General features: G+C 41.6%; 8 protein-coding genes across 9 annotated transcripts; 7 read left to right on the plus strand and 1 right to left on the minus strand.

Moving 5' to 3' along the window:
* The first annotated feature begins 2,415 nt into the window (after positions 1 to 2,415).
* Osi18 (Osiris 18) lies at positions 2,416 to 3,977 on the plus strand. The gene is made up of 2 exons (NM_141382.3): positions 2,416 to 2,960; positions 3,253 to 3,977. The coding sequence occupies exons 1-2, from the start codon at positions 2,519 to 2,521 to the stop codon at positions 3,729 to 3,731; spliced, it is 921 nt and encodes a 306-aa protein (NP_649639.1). The 5' UTR covers positions 2,416 to 2,518; the 3' UTR covers positions 3,732 to 3,977.
* Positions 3,978 to 7,529: 3,552 nt separating this feature from the next.
* Positions 7,530 to 9,364, plus strand: Osi19 (Osiris 19). 2 transcript variants are annotated; one of them, NM_141383.2, is made up of 4 exons: positions 7,530 to 7,811; positions 8,090 to 8,366; positions 8,448 to 8,629; positions 8,968 to 9,364. In NM_141383.2, exons 1-4 carry the CDS (start codon positions 7,611 to 7,613, stop codon positions 9,106 to 9,108), a joined length of 801 nt encoding a protein of 266 aa, NP_649640.1. In that variant the 5' UTR covers positions 7,530 to 7,610; the 3' UTR covers positions 9,109 to 9,364. The 2 variants fall into 2 exon arrangements, with proteins under 2 accessions (NP_649640.1, NP_001163529.1); NM_001170058.2 differs by having other exon boundaries at positions 8,090 to 8,339.
* Positions 9,365 to 12,262: 2,898 nt separating this feature from the next.
* Positions 12,263 to 13,592, plus strand: Osi20 (Osiris 20). Its single transcript, NM_141384.4, has 2 exons — positions 12,263 to 12,758; positions 12,825 to 13,592. The coding sequence occupies exons 1-2, from the start codon at positions 12,356 to 12,358 to the stop codon at positions 13,262 to 13,264; spliced, it is 843 nt and encodes a 280-aa protein (NP_649641.1). The 5' UTR covers positions 12,263 to 12,355; the 3' UTR covers positions 13,265 to 13,592.
* A 543-nt stretch (positions 13,593 to 14,135) lies between these two features.
* CG17917 (uncharacterized protein) lies at positions 14,136 to 15,041 on the plus strand. The gene is made up of 2 exons (NM_141385.2): positions 14,136 to 14,303; positions 14,504 to 15,041. Exons 1-2 carry the CDS (start codon positions 14,169 to 14,171, stop codon positions 15,002 to 15,004), a joined length of 636 nt encoding a protein of 211 aa, NP_649642.1. The 5' UTR covers positions 14,136 to 14,168; the 3' UTR covers positions 15,005 to 15,041.
* A 128-nt stretch (positions 15,042 to 15,169) lies between these two features.
* CG10298 (uncharacterized protein) lies at positions 15,170 to 15,967 on the plus strand. The gene is made up of 2 exons (NM_141386.2): positions 15,170 to 15,318; positions 15,372 to 15,967. The coding sequence occupies exons 1-2, from the start codon at positions 15,238 to 15,240 to the stop codon at positions 15,852 to 15,854; spliced, it is 564 nt and encodes a 187-aa protein (NP_649643.1). The 5' UTR covers positions 15,170 to 15,237; the 3' UTR covers positions 15,855 to 15,967.
* Positions 15,968 to 16,196: 229 nt separating this feature from the next.
* On the plus strand, positions 16,197 to 17,255 carry CG17919 (uncharacterized protein). Its single transcript, NM_141387.4, has 2 exons — positions 16,197 to 16,417; positions 16,699 to 17,255. Exons 1-2 carry the CDS (start codon positions 16,289 to 16,291, stop codon positions 17,176 to 17,178), a joined length of 609 nt encoding a protein of 202 aa, NP_649644.1. The 5' UTR covers positions 16,197 to 16,288; the 3' UTR covers positions 17,179 to 17,255.
* Positions 17,168 to 18,079, minus strand: SmD2 (Small ribonucleoprotein particle protein SmD2). The gene is made up of 2 exons (NM_141388.4): positions 17,939 to 18,079; positions 17,168 to 17,804 (listed from the first exon to the last, which is right to left on the minus strand). Coding segments are annotated over exons 1-2 (360 nt in total). The 5' UTR covers positions 17,941 to 18,079; the 3' UTR covers positions 17,168 to 17,446.
* A 199-nt stretch (positions 18,080 to 18,278) lies between these two features.
* CG18048 (uncharacterized protein) lies at positions 18,279 to 19,687 on the plus strand. Its single transcript, NM_141389.4, has one exon. It carries the CDS (start codon positions 18,361 to 18,363, stop codon positions 19,684 to 19,686), a length of 1,326 nt encoding a protein of 441 aa, NP_649646.3. The 5' UTR covers positions 18,279 to 18,360; the 3' UTR covers position 19,687.
* The last annotated feature ends 4 nt before the right edge of the window (positions 19,688 to 19,691 follow it).

Here is a 19,691-nt window from a genome sequence, read left to right on the forward strand (position 1 = left end):
AGTCTCGTATACTTTTAAGCTCGAATTTAATTTCGACTTGCAATATAATTTCATTAATTAATTTCGTTTGCACCACGCACAACACAATCAATCATAAAAGCAAAGTCGAATTGATTTGGGACCTGGTGTAATTTGGCATAAATATTAATACTTCTTTGATTTAGGCCTCCTGGCTCTTGAATCAGTGCTGCTAATCCCAGGCTATGTGCATCAATATTTTAGAAGGTTATTTTCGAAGCCCACATGCTGGGAATCACTCACTCAGACCAGCAGTTTCGATAATAACATGTTTTCTTTGCATAAATCAAGGCGCTGTGAGCTCAGCAGGAATGGCGTCTAATTGTCGTCGCTGGCAAACAGTCGAAATGGAAGGGAACCCATTTGCATAAATAAATTTATTAGGCAGTGTATTGGCGTTAGGGGCGACTTTGATGTCTCCATGACAAGTACGAACTCATCTGAAATTAATATTTGTGTAAATTCCAGGCGCAATTAACACGCAAATGGCACAGCTTTCACTTATTTTTTAGCATAAGTATTCGGTATTGCCCAAGCAAAAAACAAAGCAAAATGAAAACCAACAAAAAAGGCACAAAAAATACAACAAAGAGCGGAAGCTTAAGTAAGACATTAAGATTCCTGGGCCCAGCCAACTGCACTGACATCAAAACACCGATTGCCAAATTGGCAGCTCATTAAATACCAAAGCAGCCCAAGTACTCCCCCCTGCTCAGCCCTTATAATTTTCTTGGGCTTGTCTAAATTTGGCTCACAATACATTTCCGCTATTCGAAAAATTTTTAATAAAATCAAGTTGCACACTGCAAACACGGTTAATTAATTCAAGTAACATGAGTATTGTTTTAAAAAAAGTTTACCTGCTTTAAGTTCAAGGAAAAATATAATTGGGATGGGAAAGAAGATCATTAAAGGGCCTATTTCCTTTTATTCCTTTATACTCGGTATTCTTGTTTATAATTATACTTACAATTTGAAAATTAGGTGGCACTTTAAATATCAAATAATGACTTATTACTAAAACTAATTTAGGGTTTCTATTGGAAGAAATTAAGCCAATTGGTGTTCACCAGGATATCCTTTTAAGCTCAAATACATATAACAAAAAATTGAGAATTGGTAATTTTCATCTGCAACTACTTTAAAACTACAGCCAGGAAATTATCAATGTTCCGATTGTTTCTCCGATTTACAACATTTACCTTGATCTATTGCAATATCGAACGTTTTAGAAATATATTCACCTAGATCTGAACGTTCAAGAGCATTATTATGTGAATGGGATCTTTCTTTTTCCCATAATTTTAATAATAATAATAATAATTCATCGCGTTATTTGTTGGTACATCAAAACTGCACTGTGAGAGCACTAACATTTAGCACAAATGACTTAAATCTAGAAACTGTGCATAAAAAGGTTAGTAATATTTTTTTAATTGCTTACCGCAGTCCCATTTACGGAGTCTCATGAAACTCTCCGCAGACCATAATGTTTTTTCATTAAGATGCAATTAACTTCAAGGTTCAGTTATTTGCAAATCAATTACAGAAAATCGGTGGTTAACGGCTATTCCATTTTGTGATTTTGGTTACCGATCTATTTTCACTCTATTTAAATCTTCCATACAATTTATTTCGTAATAACGCAGAAGTCATACAGCAGTTTTGATTTAATTTTTGATGCCCTACATCACAGGAGATCCATTAAACAATTAACTTCAAACATATCTCAGCATTCATTCAATTCATTCATTCATTCAATTCTATGCAAATGTTCTTACAATTGGAAGGTAAATATTAATACATATTAAAGAACGAATCAAAGCGACTCGATTCACAATGGAGAATGAAATGAAATGGTATTTCTTCAGCTTCCGTGGTCAGCAAGTGCATTTGACTGCCCCCCGTGGGTACAAACGAGTATCCAATCTGCTGGGTGAGTGGTATTTTAATTGGGTTTCCAGGCACGCACCTCGGATTGCTGGGCACTTGATTTTACGAGCGGATCCCCGGCCGTCGATGCAGAAGAAGCCATCAAATAACTTTCAATTATGTGCGGCCCATTATGGCGCGTATTATGCGGGAAATCGTCGCAATGAGGAATTCCTACTCCTCCCACAAAGAGAACAGCGTGCCCATAAAACGTTCGCCTGACCCAATAGACTAGAGTATCGAAATAGAATCAGAGGCCAGAAGCACAGCTAGGGCCATACCTGCACAAAGGTGAAACTCAGGTGGTCAACTTGCGCTTTCCATGACTTTGACAACAAAGCGAAATGGTCGCTAAAGCTGGAGCCCAAAGCGGTGGGCAGAAAAAGAGCTCCGTGCGTACCTGGCATACGCAATTCAATTAGCAAAGTACCGTCGTATAAAAACCAAGCGGTTCCCATGCGACATTTGCATAACCCGCTGAGTGGCCAACGCGTGCGCACCACCAAACCACCTGACCACCGGACCATCGAACCAGAGTGAGAGTTGAGGACTAACCGTCGTCGAAAGGATGAAGAGCACCGCCGCTTGTCTGATAGTCGCCCTTGCGGCGCTGTCCACCGCCCACTCGGCGCCCACCGAAGGTCAGGTGGCGCCCCAGTCCGCCACGCAACTAGCCCTGGACATGTACCATGGCTGCCTTAAGGACCTCAGTGTTTCCTGCGTGCGTCCCAAGGCCCTGCAGTGGTTCAACTCTGCCCTCCGGCAGCCGGAGGTGCGCATCACCGAGCGCCTGTCGATTGTCCGTACCGCGGAGAAGGTCGAGTCCCGATCCATGAACCCGGAGGAGCGCCTCTTCGACGACATCGACAGCTATCTGGGCAGCCACTCGCTGAGGATCCAGGCTCCGGAGTACTTCCGCACCTCGGAAGCCCGCTCCCTGGTGCCCGACTTCCTCATGTCGAATCCGCTTACTCAGGGAGGATTAGTTCCCCTGGCAGCTGCTAACGAAGGTAAGAACTCAAGATCTAAGTCAGATAAAAAAGTAATGATGACGATCCAAAACGAGCTTACGTTTTTTCAAAATAACATTCAATTCGCAACACAGTGTCAGAAACAAGTGTTGATACTAATTATTGAAATGCCACTCTTGTGTTTAATAGAAATCGTTAAACTAATTTGAATATGACAAATGGCATTATCAAAAATTTCAAAAATGTTTAGGGTTTATGCAAATCAGCATACAAATATTTGGATTTTTACCACTTGTGATAAATCTAATCTGTATTTTTCCTACTTTTCCAGGACGTGGCATGATCCGCAAGGCAGTTCTGCCCTTCCTTCTGGGCCTGAAACTGAAGACCACTGTGCTGGTGCCACTGGCCTTGGGACTCATTGCCCTAAAGACCTGGAAGGCCATGACCTTGGGCCTGCTCTCATTGGTGCTGTCTGGAGCCTTGGTTATTTTCAAGATTGCCAAGCCCAAGATTGTCAACTACGAGGTGGTGCACTATCCCCATCACGTGGATCATGTGGTGCCGCATCACATTGAGCACGTGGTGCCCCACCACATCGAGCACGTGGTGCCCCACCACATCGAGCACATAGTGCCGCATCACATCGATCATCATCTGGAGCACCACATCGATCACCACGTGGATCTGCCCGTGGAGCACATCGAGCACCTGGAGCACCCATCGCCCGCCTGGGATCCTCATGCCTGGGCCCGATCCTCGCAAGAGCCGCAGGATGCCCAGGACTTGGCCTACGCGGGTCAGAAGTGAACATGGGTCTAGAGACCAAAACCCCCCTTACGAAATTCGGCCAAACTGTAACCTTATTTATTTCGTTCTAAGTTAAGTAGCTGAAACACACCGCTCTCGGCGTATTGTTTATTTATTTATTTATTGAGAAGTGTACAAAGCAAAGACCACAAAAAGAACCAAACCCCCAAGGCGTTTTAAAAAGGTACTAAGTGGGAATTAGCTCTGGTGTCCCTTTGTGTAAATATTACTGCAATAAAAACATGCAAAAACGATGTGCCTAATTGAAAACTTTTTTGGAAGTACCAACCCCTCAGCGAAGTGGCTAATTATCCCCAAAACTTTTCTAATGCGAGGAGTTTCACTTTGGGGGTCTGTTGAATTAACCCAGGAGATTCCGGCAAATGAAATGCCACAGAATAATGAGTGCAACTTCTGGCCAAAGTGCCTGATAAAAATGCCAATGAGCACTTTTAGAAAACTCTGCAGAGTAAGGGGAAGCCACAGAGGAATCCTTAATGAAATGCACACATTTTTATATGCCACGTGGAAAAAGATGCTTTGTCCTAGAAATACACTGCGAAAAGAAAGTGTTTCTTTCCTTATTATGTAGCTTTGAAACGTGTACTATGATCAAGATAAGGAATGGATTGCGTTTCCCCATCCTAACGATAGGCTGAACCTTTTCATTAAGTTTTATTATCTGTTTTGATAGAAATGGAAATCCATCTCATTTGTGGGAATGTAAGTATTTCATTTTCTTTACATACTTTCAGGGGATTGGATGCCTGTCGCCACGGGGTACAAAATCAACCTGAAAGCCAAGTGGAACAATTTGTTTATTGCATTCTTTTCTTACTTGCTGCCATTCTGTCCATTCCGGAGGGAAAATCGATGGCCAGTGCTGCGGTCATATCAATTGCCAAGGTCCCCCGGCAAACCGAAGCTCCTCACCTGGCGCAGGTGGTTTGGAAAGCTGCCGCAAACATACATCTCCTGGCCAAAATGTCGGTGGCGATGGCGTGAAACAATGCAAAATGGTAGTGGCGTCAAGAAAAAAAAGGAAATTCGACGTTGAAAAAAACGAGAAATTGAAAAGCAATATCACCATTGAGCGACGACACTTCATTTATATTTAACGGCATGCACTTGGCCGCCATCGCTAGGCTATCGTTTCTACGCAACAATTTGGAATATGAAAAGTTTTCCAATTTCATTGGCTCGAAAAGAAATGCGACCGGAATGGCAAATTGTCCGCCAATGAGGTGGTGAAACTTTTGTCCGAGCCATTGCCACATCGAAAAACGAAAAAATGGCCGAGCGAGTTGCTATCAAATCAATTTTCATGGCGACAAACGCGTAATCAATGCACGAGATTCATATTTCAACCGTATTTCGAAATTCAACGCATGACTTGGATTAATCGCAACTGGGGATACGAGTATATCACATTCGCTTTCGTTGAGGAAAAACACTTTCTACTTCGTTGACATGTAGGTGGTAACTTTTTTGGCAGCCGACCAACCAAAGTCCATTGGGCTTGTCCGCCTCCATGTTTCTTCCCAAATTAATAATTATTATTATGAATTGAGTGCCGTAATTAGTTTGCGCACTTTGGCGTGAGTCGGCCGTATAAAATTATGTGTTGCGTTACATTAATTGCTAGTTTCTGGTGGTCAATAAACGATTTATGACCACTTGAGGTTCCTGGGATTACATCCTGTTGCGAGCAAATGGCTTTAATCCAATAAGAAGGGATGAATACAATGAATACCATGAATACTTCTCAAAGACCCTCAAGTCGATTGTCAGTTTTCAAGAGAGTCCGGAGAAAACACCTTTTTAATGAGAAAACTACGAAGGAGAACTTCTACTTTTTCCGCAACTTAATTGGCTCTATACCCTTTTCCCCTCAGAAGTTTTTCATAAACAATGGAAGTCAGTCTGCTTGCACTAGAGTTTCTAAAATTAGTTTACTTGAGCGAACAACATTGAATCTAGGATCCTAGCTAATTACCAAATGTCTGGCAGCAAGTTAAATTCAATCAGTTAATGGTAGAGTTCACTCCCCATCTTCGGTTTCCCAATGGCACTTCATAGTATAAGCGCAGACCGTTGAATGGCGTTCCTACACTTGGAGAAATTTGACAGATTGTGTTTTCCAAATAATATCTTAACTAAGGAATATAGCCTTTTGATTATTTTAATTTTGATTCCATACCTTAATGTGCCACTTGAAAACCATTTGATTCGTTTATAAATAATAAATAATAAATAATAAATAATAAATAATAAATGATAAATAATAAATAATAAATAATAAATAATAAATAATAAATAATAAATAATAAATAATAAATAATAAATAATAAATAATAAATAATAAATAATAAATAATAAATAATAAATAATAAATAATAAATAATAAATAATAAATAATAAATAATAAATAATAAATAATAAATAATAAATAATAAATAATAAATAATAAATAATAAATAATAAATAATAAATAATAAATAATAAATAATAAATAATAAATAATAAATAATAAATAATAAATAATAAATAATAAATAATAAATAATAAATAATAAATAATAAATAATAAATAATAAATAATAAATAATAAATAATAAATAATAAATAATAAATAATAAATAATAAATAATAAATAATAAATAATAAATAATAAATAATAAATAATAAATAATAAATAATAAATAATAAATAATAAATAATAAATAATAAATAATAAATAATAAATAATAAATAATAAATAATAAATAATAAATAATAAATAATAAATAATAAATAATAAATAATAAATAATAAATAATAAATAATAAATAATAAATAATAAATAATAAATAATAAATAATAAATAATAAATAATAAATAATAAATAATAAATAATAAATAATAAATAATAAATAATAAATAATAAATAATAAATAATAAATAATAAATAATAAATAATAAATAATAAATAATAAATAATAAATAATAAATAATAAATAATAAATAATAAATAATAAATAATAAATAATAAATAATAAATAATAAATAATAAATAATAAATAATAAATAATAAATAATAAATAATAAATAATAAATAATAAATAATAAATAATAAATAATAAATAATAAATAATAAATAATAAATAATAAATAATAAATAATAAATAATAAATAATAAATAATAAATAATAAATAATAATAATAAATAAATATACTTAATTAATTCACAGCAAGCATTTTCAAGGTCTTGTAAATTCTGAAATTGTTGAAAATTTTTGCAAACCAATATAAGGAATTGGTACTATAATGGGAAAAAATGTGTATTGTCTACGTTTAGTTCTTAATAAGATGCGATTCATTTATAGCTTACTAGCGTATATGTAATCAAAATTTCCTTTATAGATGATTTTCCACATGTCTTATACAATAATACAAAACCAGGACAACCAGAACAAACATTTTATATTTTGGAGAACATTTAATTTAAACCATTTTCGAAAATGAAGAGCAGCTTAAAAAGCATCGCAGGTACTTTAGATATAAATTATTTCAAGTGCATCCATTCACCCACATAAAAAACTGTCGGATGCGAGTGGCACGCGTTCGAAATAAAGCCGCATTAAGCATACGACACGTGGTGCGCCGAGGCACGCACACAGGCAAAAATAACAAACTTGGAGCAGCTCTGTCGCGTTCGCTTCATTCATGTCTTCTCCGGCCATTTCTTTTGCCCGGCCATTCGGCAGCGAACGAGTTAAAGATCCAGTGAGTATAAAAATCGTGAACAATAGAAAAACGATTATTAAACGCATTTGTGCCAGCGCAGAGGCCAGTTGTCCGTTGACCAGCGAACCTCGAATTAAAGAACTCGAACATCAAAATGGCCAAGTTGCTCCTTGTGATCGTTGGTGTGGCGGCCCTAGTGGCAGCGGGACAGGCGGCCGGTGGCTCCACCGAAAAGATGCAGAGGCTTATCGCCGAGGAGCAAAACAAGTGCGCCAGTGGCCAAGACTCGATGGCCTGCATCAAAGAGCGGGCCATGCGGTTTGTGGACAACGTGATGAGCAAAGACAGCTTCCAGGTGAGCTTATAACTACTTTGAATTGAGTTAATGAAGGGAGGGATAAATGAAAGAGGAGATAATCTCTTTGTTGTACCTAAAATTAATTAAAATTATTATTTAAATATTATACAATCGGTCCTTTTACTTCACACTTCACTAATTGAAATATTTACCTTAAGTTGGTGAAACACAAAATACTTATCATATTCTGCATGATTATGAGCATATTAGTTAGCATATATAACTTGAGATCGTCATTAAAACATGAATTCATTCTATGTACATCGCTTTAATAGGTTTCCAACCTGGAAGTCCGCTCCAATGGAGAGAAGACCACGCCTATCAACGAAGCTCGTGCCAGCAGTGCCGACGGATTTCTGGACGCCATTGAGAACTATATCCGTGGACACGACGTGAGCATGGACTTGCCCTTGGCCGATGCCAAGGTCACCGTCTCGGCCCGCAACCTGGTTAACAATCAGCTGAGCCTGAACCTCCAGCTGAACGGCGACGATGGCGATGAGGGCACCGATGTCGAAGCCAGGGGTAAGAAGGGCAACATCTTCAAGAAGGGTGGGTTCACTTTCCGCATGCCTTAACGCCACTCCAACTGGTTAGCACCTACTACAACTGGGAATTGTGTGAATTTTGCAGGCAAGAAACACCGTCTCCGCAAGCTGGCCATGCCCATCCTGGTGCTCATCCTGCTGAAGGCCATCACAGTGATCCCCATGGCCATTGGCATCCTGAAGATCAAGGCCTTCAACGCCCTGGCCCTGGGCTTCTTCTCCTTCATTGTCTCGGTTGGTTTGGCCATTTTCCAATTGTGCAAAAAGGTAAGCCGGCGGCCATACTAAAACGCATCTCCAATTGTCTTCCAGGCATTCGCTGGATGTGGTAATTAGTCAGCGTTTTGTGTGTTGGGATGATGTTGGGCGTGGAGTTCAAAGTTCGAATATCAATTTAGAGTCGTTTGTAGTGCATGTATGTATGTATAAGAAGTCGAGAGGGCGGCAGCAGCAGGGTAAGTCGAGCCAGAATCCTCGCCCACACTCTCCCGCTTCCCAACCAAACCACAAAACTGACTACCCAACCATCACTAGCATATCGAATATATACGTTCAACTCCGATCGGATTCTAGGTTTCTAATTCCACGCCTGTTTTGTCCCCCAGATTGCTCATGATCACCATCACACCGCCCACATCACCGCCCATGGTCCTTGGGACGGCCGCACCTTTAGCTCCGTTCCTGCCCCCGTTGTCGAGCAGCCCCAGAAGTTGGGGCAAGCCCTGGCTTACCAGGCCTACGCTTAGACCACAAGGATGAACCCCTGAGAGCCCAGAGGAGCAGTTTGGAGCCAGCTAGTGGGCTCAAAAGCACAGAATCATTTGTTAACTGTTAGGAATATTCGGTGACTTTGAGCCACTGTTTCACACTTCCAGTGCTGCCGCCCACTTCATTAGACTTTAATTATAATATTTATTAACTATTTATTGAAAACAAGACCTTAAGCAAGCAGAGAAGCAAACACCAAAATAAAGTAGACAAATAAATGCCTTGAATATGCTGAAATCGATATTGTTCATTGAAGCCAAAGGTCAACATCTCTAGGTCCAGATCACAGAGTTAGCCCACGACATCCGGCCAAAAGCAGCCTGGGGCTAAGACCGCACCGCTTGAATTCCTGAGCCAACAGGCCTAATTAACGTTTCCACCCCTCGGCGGCATTCTGAGCGTCTCGGCCAATTTCGCTTGGCATACAATATGTATGAGCCATCGCCGGAACAGCAATTGTGTCCTAATTAGCCATATTTAATCCGCAGCAAACGCCGACCCTCGGCGGCCAATCCAATTAAATATTCCACTCAAGTCGTGTTTGAGGCCCGGCTGGAAGAGTCGATTAAATTGATTAACTGCACATAATTTAAAAATTTAAATTTCCTCTTTTCACTTGCGCGAAAGTCGCCAGGCGTCGAAAAGTGAAAGTCTTCCCTACCACCCATAGCTCCAGAAAAAAGGGACCAAGTGCCAATGGATCAGGGCCATTTTCCGATAGAAAAGCGGCTCGCCGAAGCGTATTGTACGTCTTGCTGTAGACATGAATCGATGGGTGGCCCAAATGGAAAATAAAAACTCGCAATAAATCCCTGTCATGAAAGCAAGCCTCAGATTTGTCTACGCTCAAATGCACCGGGAAGCTCCTCCCGGAATTCACATGTGGAATTCTATTTGGACATTCTATTTGAATTCCACTAATTCGACTTTCTACATTAAAGGGCATACTACTATTTTGGATTTTAAATTTTAAAGTAACTATTAAGTGTACGCACTATAAATCAAACATACAAAAAAAAACGTTCTTACATTATTAAAATGTATATATATTGTATTTAATTCACATTATTTGCATTTAAACGAGTTTTCGTAATTTCTCTTCACTATTCAGCATTTTGTAAATGTTTTATATTTAAGTAAAGTCGAGCAATTTAAACTTTCAACTGTTTTTATTTAAACAGTTTATAAGTAAATTCGAATAATTCTACGTATACTTTATATTATGCATACATATCCTTAGGCCCAAATTGAATGCTGTCCGAGGGTCAAGCACCCATTTTCACTCCATGTGTGTTCTGCGTGCAACAAAGTGTGAAAATCGGCATAATATAGGCATTTTCGACCACTGGCCCCTCGCTGTTGGAAATTTTCACAGAATTTAAGCCAATTTAACAGGCGAGCGAACCGAACAAGGATTCTGGTGGTGGGGCAGACACCTGGACAGGTGGCGCCGCTTTCATAATCGCTCGACGCTGTTTTGGTCAGCACACCATCGTCATCATCATTATCATCATCATCATCATCGCCATATCATCATCATCAGCATCGAGTTGAAGCCAAGACACGAGCTCATGGCAATTCATCGTATCGTTTAAATCATTTGAACCTTTTTTTTTGGCACGATCCGAGAAAAAGTGTGGCGCTAGTGAAATAAACATTAGGCTGTCACAAATTTCTTTTATCGTAGGATACGAGTGTTACACATAAAAGTAACATGTTGCTGATAGAAATGCCGCAGAGACACCTTTTGAATTATTTAAACTGACCATTAGGTAATCTGTGATGATTTCAAAGATTTTGGCAGGCGAAAAAGACATAACATGTTGTGTAATAAATCTGGTGTTTTGAAAAATTGGTTCGTAAGTAGTGTTAATATCAAGACTTCCAAGGTACAAGAGTCGCTTCCCATCCTTTTTTTTATGGACACCTAAATTTCAAAATCCCCTTTTAACCTTTTTGTCAAATTTAATCTTCTTGGTAAGTATATTTATTGCCTAGCAGATTTCAATAAATGTCTGATATATAATTTAAATCATTTACATGCAAAATGGTGAACAGGAACCCCCATTTATGTGAATAACTTAAAAGTGTGCCACCTAAATATAATTGACACGAAAAAATCGAAAATCAATTTCGTAATCTGAAGAAAGGCGAACAAAATAATAATTGAAAGCCCTGCAAAATCAAAGTCTTAGTTCCGCGTACGAAACAAATCAAATCCAGTGGGAGTGGATATTGCAACCAAATCGTAGTTGAGTTCCGTACTGATTTCTTGTATCGAAATTTGACACAATACGCCGAAGTATGTACGTGTCTTCGATTTGGCTTTCTTGTGTTTGGCCGCGTAAGAGCAATGGGCCTGCATACTAATGGCCAACCAAAGTTATTTCCATCGAGGCGTCAATAATGCAACTTCGGCTGGTGGGAGGGCCAGGTGGGCTAGGTGTCTGAGGCCGATATGGAAAGCGAGAAAGCTCGAGGGGCAACCCAGTTAACGGAGGAGAGGCTACTGTCTTTCGACTGGGTATGAAAGGGCGTTAAGGGTATATACTAAATATGTTAGAAGATTAATACCATTGTCTGTTTCTTTAAGGTTATATTGTTAAGAAGCCATCTGGATTAAACGATTTGATAGCCTAACTATACCCCAATATCTTGCGGAGCTCATCCAAACCTTTAATGATTTCTTCTCCTTCTCCTACACTTCTTGTACAATATTCGCTTAAATGTCAGAATAGTTTTGAAATATTGTAGTTTCCTCTGCTTAGCTTATTTCAAATACGTAACACATCATAGGTTTACAGCTCAAGTACAGTACAAGTATGGTACAAGTCCTTCATAGATAGTTCAAAACCAACTTGTTGCATGGATTGGTGTGGCAAATGGGAGTACTTAGCATTCATGACACTCGCCCACAGCGTTCTTGTTTTCTTTTCACTTTTTTTGGTGAAAAACTTTGGCCACTTGCTTTCCGTGGACTTGGCCCGTGGCTCGACTTTCGTTGCTCGCAGTGGCGAGTGCGCCGCGTTGGACTGTCCAAAAACCGAGTTGTGCACTCCAAAAAACCAGCACGGGTCTCTTTGGCGCTTTGGGGGAGCGGCAGTATAAAACGCGAACCAAACGGCGAATCATCCAACATTGTCGCCGCATCGACTCCACAGTGAACACTACGCGCTCTGGTAGTGTCAGTAATATCTAGTTGTATCTTTTTCGATTGGAAACACAATGGCTTTCCGCTCCACGTCCTTGCTCGCGTTCGGTTGTGCGCTGCTGCTGGTGGCCTCCACATCCGTGTCCGGTGCTGCCATCGAGAACGCGGTGACCCCGCGGATCCACAGCTCCGACGAGCTGATCTCGACAATTGTGGATAAGTGCTTCCATGCCAATGCGATGCATTGCCTGAAGGAGAAGGTGCTCACCTACCTGGACACGGTAGCCAATGTGGAGGAGGAGGTCAGCGGACGCGCCCTGGGTGACGATGTAATCGACAAGGTCATTGTGGACCGCCTGGGCCGCATTCTGAACACCAACGAGATGAGGTTGCAGCTGCCACAGACCTTCTTCGCTGGTTCCGTGGTGACCTATCGCTCGGATCGCGGTTTTGATCTGGAGTTGCCCAAGGATGAGGGTCAGTAGTCATGCTAAAATCACCCTTTATATGTAATGCGATTGTAATTATAAGTAATTCCTTTAGGTCGCGCTGAGAAGAAGAACAAGGACAAGCTGTTCCTGCCCCTGCTGCTGCTGATGAAGTTCAAGCTGAAGGTGATCATGCCCATCTTGCTGGCTCTGATCGGTCTGAAGGCCACCAAGGCTCTGATTCTGTCCAAGATTGCCATCAAGCTGGTGCTGGGCTTCCTGATCTACAACCTTATCCAGAAGTTGGGAGGCATGAAGATGAACATGGTGCCCATGCCCGCCCCAGTTCCGGCCAGCGAATACGGAGTGCCCAGCACCACCGCCTCATCCTACGATCCCAGCAGCTGGGAGCCCATGAGCGGAGGTCCCTATGCCCGTTGGGACTCGCAGAACCTGGCCTACAGCTCGTACCATCCTAGCAGCTCGTCGTCCTACTCCTCGGGATCCTCGTCGGGATCCTCGGGTTCTTCGTCCAGCTACAGCTCGTCCTCCTAAACGGGGAAAGTCATTCGCCCAATTGTACATACCAAGGAATTTGCGATCCTTCCCAGGAAGGATGGCTGCGAGTCACACAGACCAAATGGAACCGGAACCTGCCCCAGGCCATAATTGTAGTTGTTAGGGTTAGGAACGCGAGAGTTTTAGCCATTCTTCAGCTCTAACCACATCCCCACTTAGCCTGATTTTACCATCTTCTTCATACCATCTTCTTTCTCATTGACTCTTCGTCCTTTTGCCTTCGTTTCTTTGTCACAAAACGACCAAAAACTGAATTTAATTAATATTTATTTAATTTATTAAAAATGCAAAAATTTAAAACATTCATCAACGTTTTTTGGTACGGAAATTGGTAAATTAAATAAGATATAATAACTTAATATTTATTATATTTTGTGCAAGGTCATTTGCAATCTGAGAATGATTCGATCTCGATCTAATTATGATTCGATCTTGGATAGATCGCGATCGTTGACAGCGGGCTTTTCTCTGGGTGTATATAATATAATAGAATTTTAAGTAAATTCATTGATGTGCCTTACTTATGAAGTGCTCTGGGCAATGGCAAGTAAATGAGGGGTCACGTAGCATAATAGTCAACTAAACGAGGTACTAACTGATTTTATAGTGTATGTTTACAGAACTCGCCAGCACGCAACTGCTGTGGGTGGTGGTAGTGAACCATTAATTGGCCTGAGACACGACAATTTGTTTTATGAAGTTGTAAGGAAGTTGCAAAGTACCTTAACTTAATGGAACTGACATCTGTGTTTGCTGCTTAATTGGCCAGGCAGAAAACATATGTTAGATGCAATGGGTATTTAAAGCCAGCAATCAGCCAATTTGAAGTCAGTGAAAGACTTGGTTCACAATGTTGGCTAGCATATGTATCCTACTTTTCATGCGATTCGCGCCAAGCTTGAGCCTCAAATCAACTAGAGGAGTTCATCAGTCGGATACGGAAGTGAGCAAGATCATGAGGTCCTTGGATGTGATACCAGATGTAATACACATCGGACCGCAGGAGTTTCTTAATGTGAGTAAAACACAAATAATGATCTCATAAAGAATTATTTAAGAGATAATATTCGGATATCTAAGAATTTGAATTCCAATTTAGTTTAACCAAAAAAATGTATGCTATGCCCAATTCAACAATTGTATTTCTAGGCAACTGTTCAAAATTAAATAATATACTTTTAATCATATTATGAAATTGAATTGCTCCCACAAAAGGTTACTTACCACGGGCATTTAGCAGCACATTGTGGAAAGGTACTGGAACCCATGCAAGTGCGTGATGAACCCTCCGTAAAGTGGCCCTCGGCACCGGAAAACTACTACGCCCTGCTGATGGTGGATCCGGACGTACCCAATGCTATAACACCCACGCACCGGGAGTTCCTACACTGGATGGTCCTCAACATACCCGGCAATCTGTTGGCCCTTGGGGACGTGCGCGTGGGATACATGGGTGCCACTCCGCTGAAGGGGACCGGAACCCATCGGTTCGTCTTCCTGCTCTACAAACAGAGGGACTACACCAAGTTTGACTTCCCGAAACTGCCGAAGCACTCGGTTAAGGGTCGCAGTGGCTTTGAAACCAAGCGGTTCGCAAAGAAATACAGATTTGGCCATCCGGTAGCTGGGAACTTCTTCACATCCCAATGGAGCCCCGATGTCCCATCCCTTATCAAAGCCATCTCGCACAATGCCCGTCAAGTAGCACACTTTTGAATTTAGAGTCCAGCTTCCAATAAAAATAATTCCAAATATATCTCAGAAGAAGCTATTGAAAGTATGTCCTTATAAGGATATTTAGGTCAGATTACAAGGACACCATTTTTGGAAATATTGGCTATCTATTGACTATCAGCCAGAAATGTTAGAATTAAAGTCGGCGTAGCCTTAAAATACGAAATTTTCTGGCACCTCAAATTTCATTTTAGTTGTTGCCCACTCAGCTAAAAATGTCCGATTCCACCGTGTGCTTCTCTAAGCACAAGATCGTGCCGGATATCCTGAAGACGTGTCCTGCCACTTTGCTTACGGTAAGCTAATACAAATAGCGCCTACAATCGTCCATGTCATTTTGTTGTTCCAGGTGACTTATGGTGGTGGACAGGTGGTGGATGTAGGCGGTGAATTGACACCCACGCAAGTGCAGAGCCAGCCAAAGGTGAAATGGGATGCAGATCCGAATGCCTTTTACACGCTCCTCCTGACCGATCCGGATGCGCCCAGTCGCAAGGAGCCCAAGTTCCGCGAGTGGCACCACTGGCTGGTGGTCAATATTCCAGGGAACCAAGTCGAGAACGGCGTAGTTTTGACCGAATATGTGGGTGCAGGTCCGCCGCAAGGCACGGGGCTTCATCGTTACGTCTTCCTGGTCTTCAAACAGCCCCAAAAGCTCACTTGCAACGAGCCCAAAATCCCAAAAACGAGCGGCGACAAGCGAGCCAATTTCAGCACCTCCAAGTTCATGAGCAAGTACAAGCTGGGAGATCCCATTGCCGGAAACTTTTTTCAGGCACAGTGGGACGACTATGTGCCCAAGTTATACAAGCAACTATCTGGCAAGAAGTAGTATCTTTCTCCTCATAATTAGGCTCCCAAATCCCTACAAAGCATGCTGTAAAGAAAAAGAATCATGTAAAAACAGATAAATTTCTAAATATCTATAATATATATTTAAAAAATATTTTTTTTCAAATCCAGTCCCTTTAATTACTCTATTACCAACTGGTATAATTTGCAAATAATATGAATAAATGTATAATAAATATAATGTATAATAATAATCTATAATCTCCGAAGCGAAACTTTAAACAAAGATAACTTTAATTATTGAGTATATTTTTTCCCAGCTGTTTACTAAACAAAAAGCTTCGAGCTTCGCTTTAAAAGTATGGCATCATGGCAAACTGGTTTCAGTTGCAGACCAACCTTATTCGAAAGCGGAGCTCCTATATATTGGTTTTCTCAAGATCTTATCGTCTACCGAATAATCTCTCCACAAAGATGCTGCGAGTGCTACTGCCATTGGTGGGCTGCCTACTGGCCGTTCAAGCTGGCTCCGTGGAGGAGGTTTTCAGATCCCACCAGGTGGTACCCGACGTTATTCCCGAGCCGCCGAACCAGTTGTTAAAGGTGGGGCCACTAACAAAAGCACACTAAAAAGATCCAAATATATAGAGGATATCTTTGTCTTAATAAATTGGATCCGAATAGTATGTACTCAACTACGTGCTTGCAGACCAGGTTAAAATATTTCAAACATTTAACACCCGAGCTTAATAGAAATCTAGATAAATATCTCGTCACAACTTTCTGATCAAAGGTCAGAAGGTAGCTAACTTAAAGTAAAGTAGCTGATAGATCGCAACAATGTAAAAATCAAGCAAATAACTGTGAAATCGTTCCTATTCAAGGTCACGTACAGCAACAACCTGGTGGCCAAGGATGGAGTGGAGCTAACGCCCACCCAGGTTAAGGATCAGCCAGTCGTGGAGTGGGACGCGCAGCCCGGGGAGTTCTACACGCTCATTATGACGGATCCCGATGCCCCCAGCCGAGCGGAGCCCAAGTTCCGCGAGTTCAAGCACTGGATTCTGGCCAACATCGCCGGCAACGACTTGGCAAGTGGTGAGCCCATCGCCGAGTACATTGGCTCCGGCCCGCCCCAGGGCACGGGTCTGCATCGCTACGTCTTCCTGCTGTACAAGCAGTCCGGCAAACTTGAGTTCGACGAGGAGCGCGTGAGCAAGAGATCCCGCAAGGATCGCCCCAAATTCAGTGCCGCCAAGTTTGCCATCAATCACGAGTTGGGCAATCCCATTGCTGGAACTTTCTACCAAGCCCAGTACGACGACTATGTTCCAAAACTGCACAAGCAACTTTCGGAGAATTGATTCCGTTTTAATCTTAAACAGATACTTTAGGAAAAATCGATTAAAAGATGTTAATCAAAATATAAGAAATTGCGATTACGGATTGTACTTTCGTTATACAAATTTATAATGGGATATGTTACTGGGATGGGATATTTTCCGTCGTAAATTATAGCTCACACTTTTAATTAATGGCACATTTTGGTCCACAGAACTTATTTGGTTGATTTACGGATTTATTAACTGAAGTTGATGGATATTGGTTGCTGTACGCTATCGCTATGGTAGACTACTTGCCGGCCGCCGTGGCCAGGGGATTCCTTAGGACCAGGATGACAGAATCGCCTCGCAGGAACATCTTCGATATGAACCGATCCTTGTTCACGGGCTTCACCTTCTTCTTGCCCTTACCGGTCCGCGGCAGCTCCGTCCACATCTCCTTCACGTTTTCCAGTACCATGTTGCAGTGCCGATCGAAGGCCTTTACCCTGCCCAGCAGCTTCTTGTTGTTGCGGCAGTTGATGAGCACCTGGGTGTTGTTCTTCACGGACTGCGTGAGCACGGACAGCGGGCCGGTGTTAAACTCCTCCTCCTCCTGCCGCGCCAGCTCCTCCGGGGTCAGCTCCGATTTCGGTTTCACAAGAGCCCTGCAGAGAACACAGTACATTAGTATTTCACCCACAACTCGAGCGTGGTGCTAACAATGCAAAATGCCGGCGCACATGCCGCTGCCAGTTACGCCATTTCCGATGGTTTGTCCCATCTGCCCCGGGATACTTACATAGCGGATTATAACTATGGCTTGTTAAATGATGTTGATAGTCTTCTTGTTTCGCTTCTCAGTTGGTTTTCTGCGTTTATTGTTGGCAAAAGTATTCAGCGCGGCTTCGTTTTTTTTGCAGTGTTACCAGCTCTGAGGACGTTTGCACTCGACCAGCCCTGAATTTCAAAGCTAACTATCGGCGTTTGGCATTCGCGTAAATTAAATAAACTATTATTTTGAAAAATCAAGCTCAATTTGAGTTTTTTATTAAAAAACTTATTAAAATATTCAATGTAAGAAGTGTAAACATATTTAAGACCATAGTTAAAACATTTTTGTGAAAAGTTGGTAATAGTGTTATCTAGTGTGCCAGCCTTGGTCACACTGCCTGGCACGAGTTCCGAATTGGGAGGAATTTATTTTGAAAATAAAAGTAACGAATGGAACCTGTGAAAGAGACGATGACCACTGTCAAGGCGGAGAAGCCGGTAACCACCACTTGCTCCTACTGGGTGTTACGCAAAAAGCGCCGCTGCAAGATGACTGCAAACAAGGGCAGTGAGTTTTGTGGAGCCCATGCCTCATCGGCAGCCACCACTGCAACTTGCGATGAAAAAGCTAGAGAAGATTCCTTCCAGGAACGTATTCCCTGCCCGCTTGATCACAAACATACCGTGTTTAAAAGAAAACTAGCCAAACACTTGACCATTTGCAATGCCAGGGATCAGGAAAGTTCACTGCCCTACATTGTAAAAGGAGTGAATTCTGGAGACAATCTTAAGGAAACAGACGAAGATTTGAACAAATTCAATCAAATAAAACTGCACGAACTGGCGGATGAAGAGTTCTACAGTCTGATCGACAAAGTTAAGAATCTGTATGACAAGCACATCAATTCCAGCATACAGGAACTGCAGCTGGAGCACGAATCCCTAAAGGAGGAACTTAGTCGCAAGGACTACGGCCAGGAAACGCTACGCCAGCTCACCCAGACCACTAGCTTGCTGGGCATCCTGGAACACGATCACCAGTTGATGGATCACACGAGCTATATAGAATTCGGAGCCGGAAAGGGACAATTGGCCTACTTTTTGGCCACCGTATTGCAGGAACAGAAGTTGAGTCACTCACAGGTGGTCCTCATCGATCGAATGTCCCTGCGGCACAAGAAGGACAACAAGTTGGCCAACAGGGAGGTGGTGCAACGTATCCGTGCTGATATCGCTGATCTTAAGCTTTCTGCTCTGCCGGAGCTAAAGAAAACCCAACGAACGGTGGCTTTTTCGAAGCACCTCTGTGGAGCAGCTACAGACTTGACCCTGAGATGTATACTCGGTGATGGAAATGCCAGCTCGGACTACGTTCTCATCGCCCTGTGTTGTCATCATCGCTGCTCCTGGCGCTCCTACGTGGGACGCAAGTTTCTTCAGGAAGCTGGAATTGGACCACGGGAGTTCGTTATCCTAACCAAAATGGTCAGTTGGGCAGTTTGTGGCACGGGCTTAAGCCGAGAGCGGCGTAAGGCCATGGAATCGGCTGACTTTCAGCTCACCGAGACGAACACGCAGCGTCTAACTCGCCAGGAGCGCGAACAAATTGGCCAACAGTGCAAGCGGGTTCTGGATTATGGACGACTGGAGCATCTACGATCCCACGGATATCAAGCAGAACTTAAGTTCTATGTTCCCAGGGATGTGACTTTGGAAAACGTGGTTCTGCTGGCCAGACCGACCAGCCCTAAGCTGGACCAAAATAAATGCTGTTGACTTAA

This window comes from Drosophila melanogaster, chromosome 3R (genome assembly GCF_000001215.4).
Source record: "Drosophila melanogaster chromosome 3R".
NCBI classification, from domain to species: domain Eukaryota; kingdom Metazoa; phylum Arthropoda; class Insecta; order Diptera; family Drosophilidae; genus Drosophila; species Drosophila melanogaster.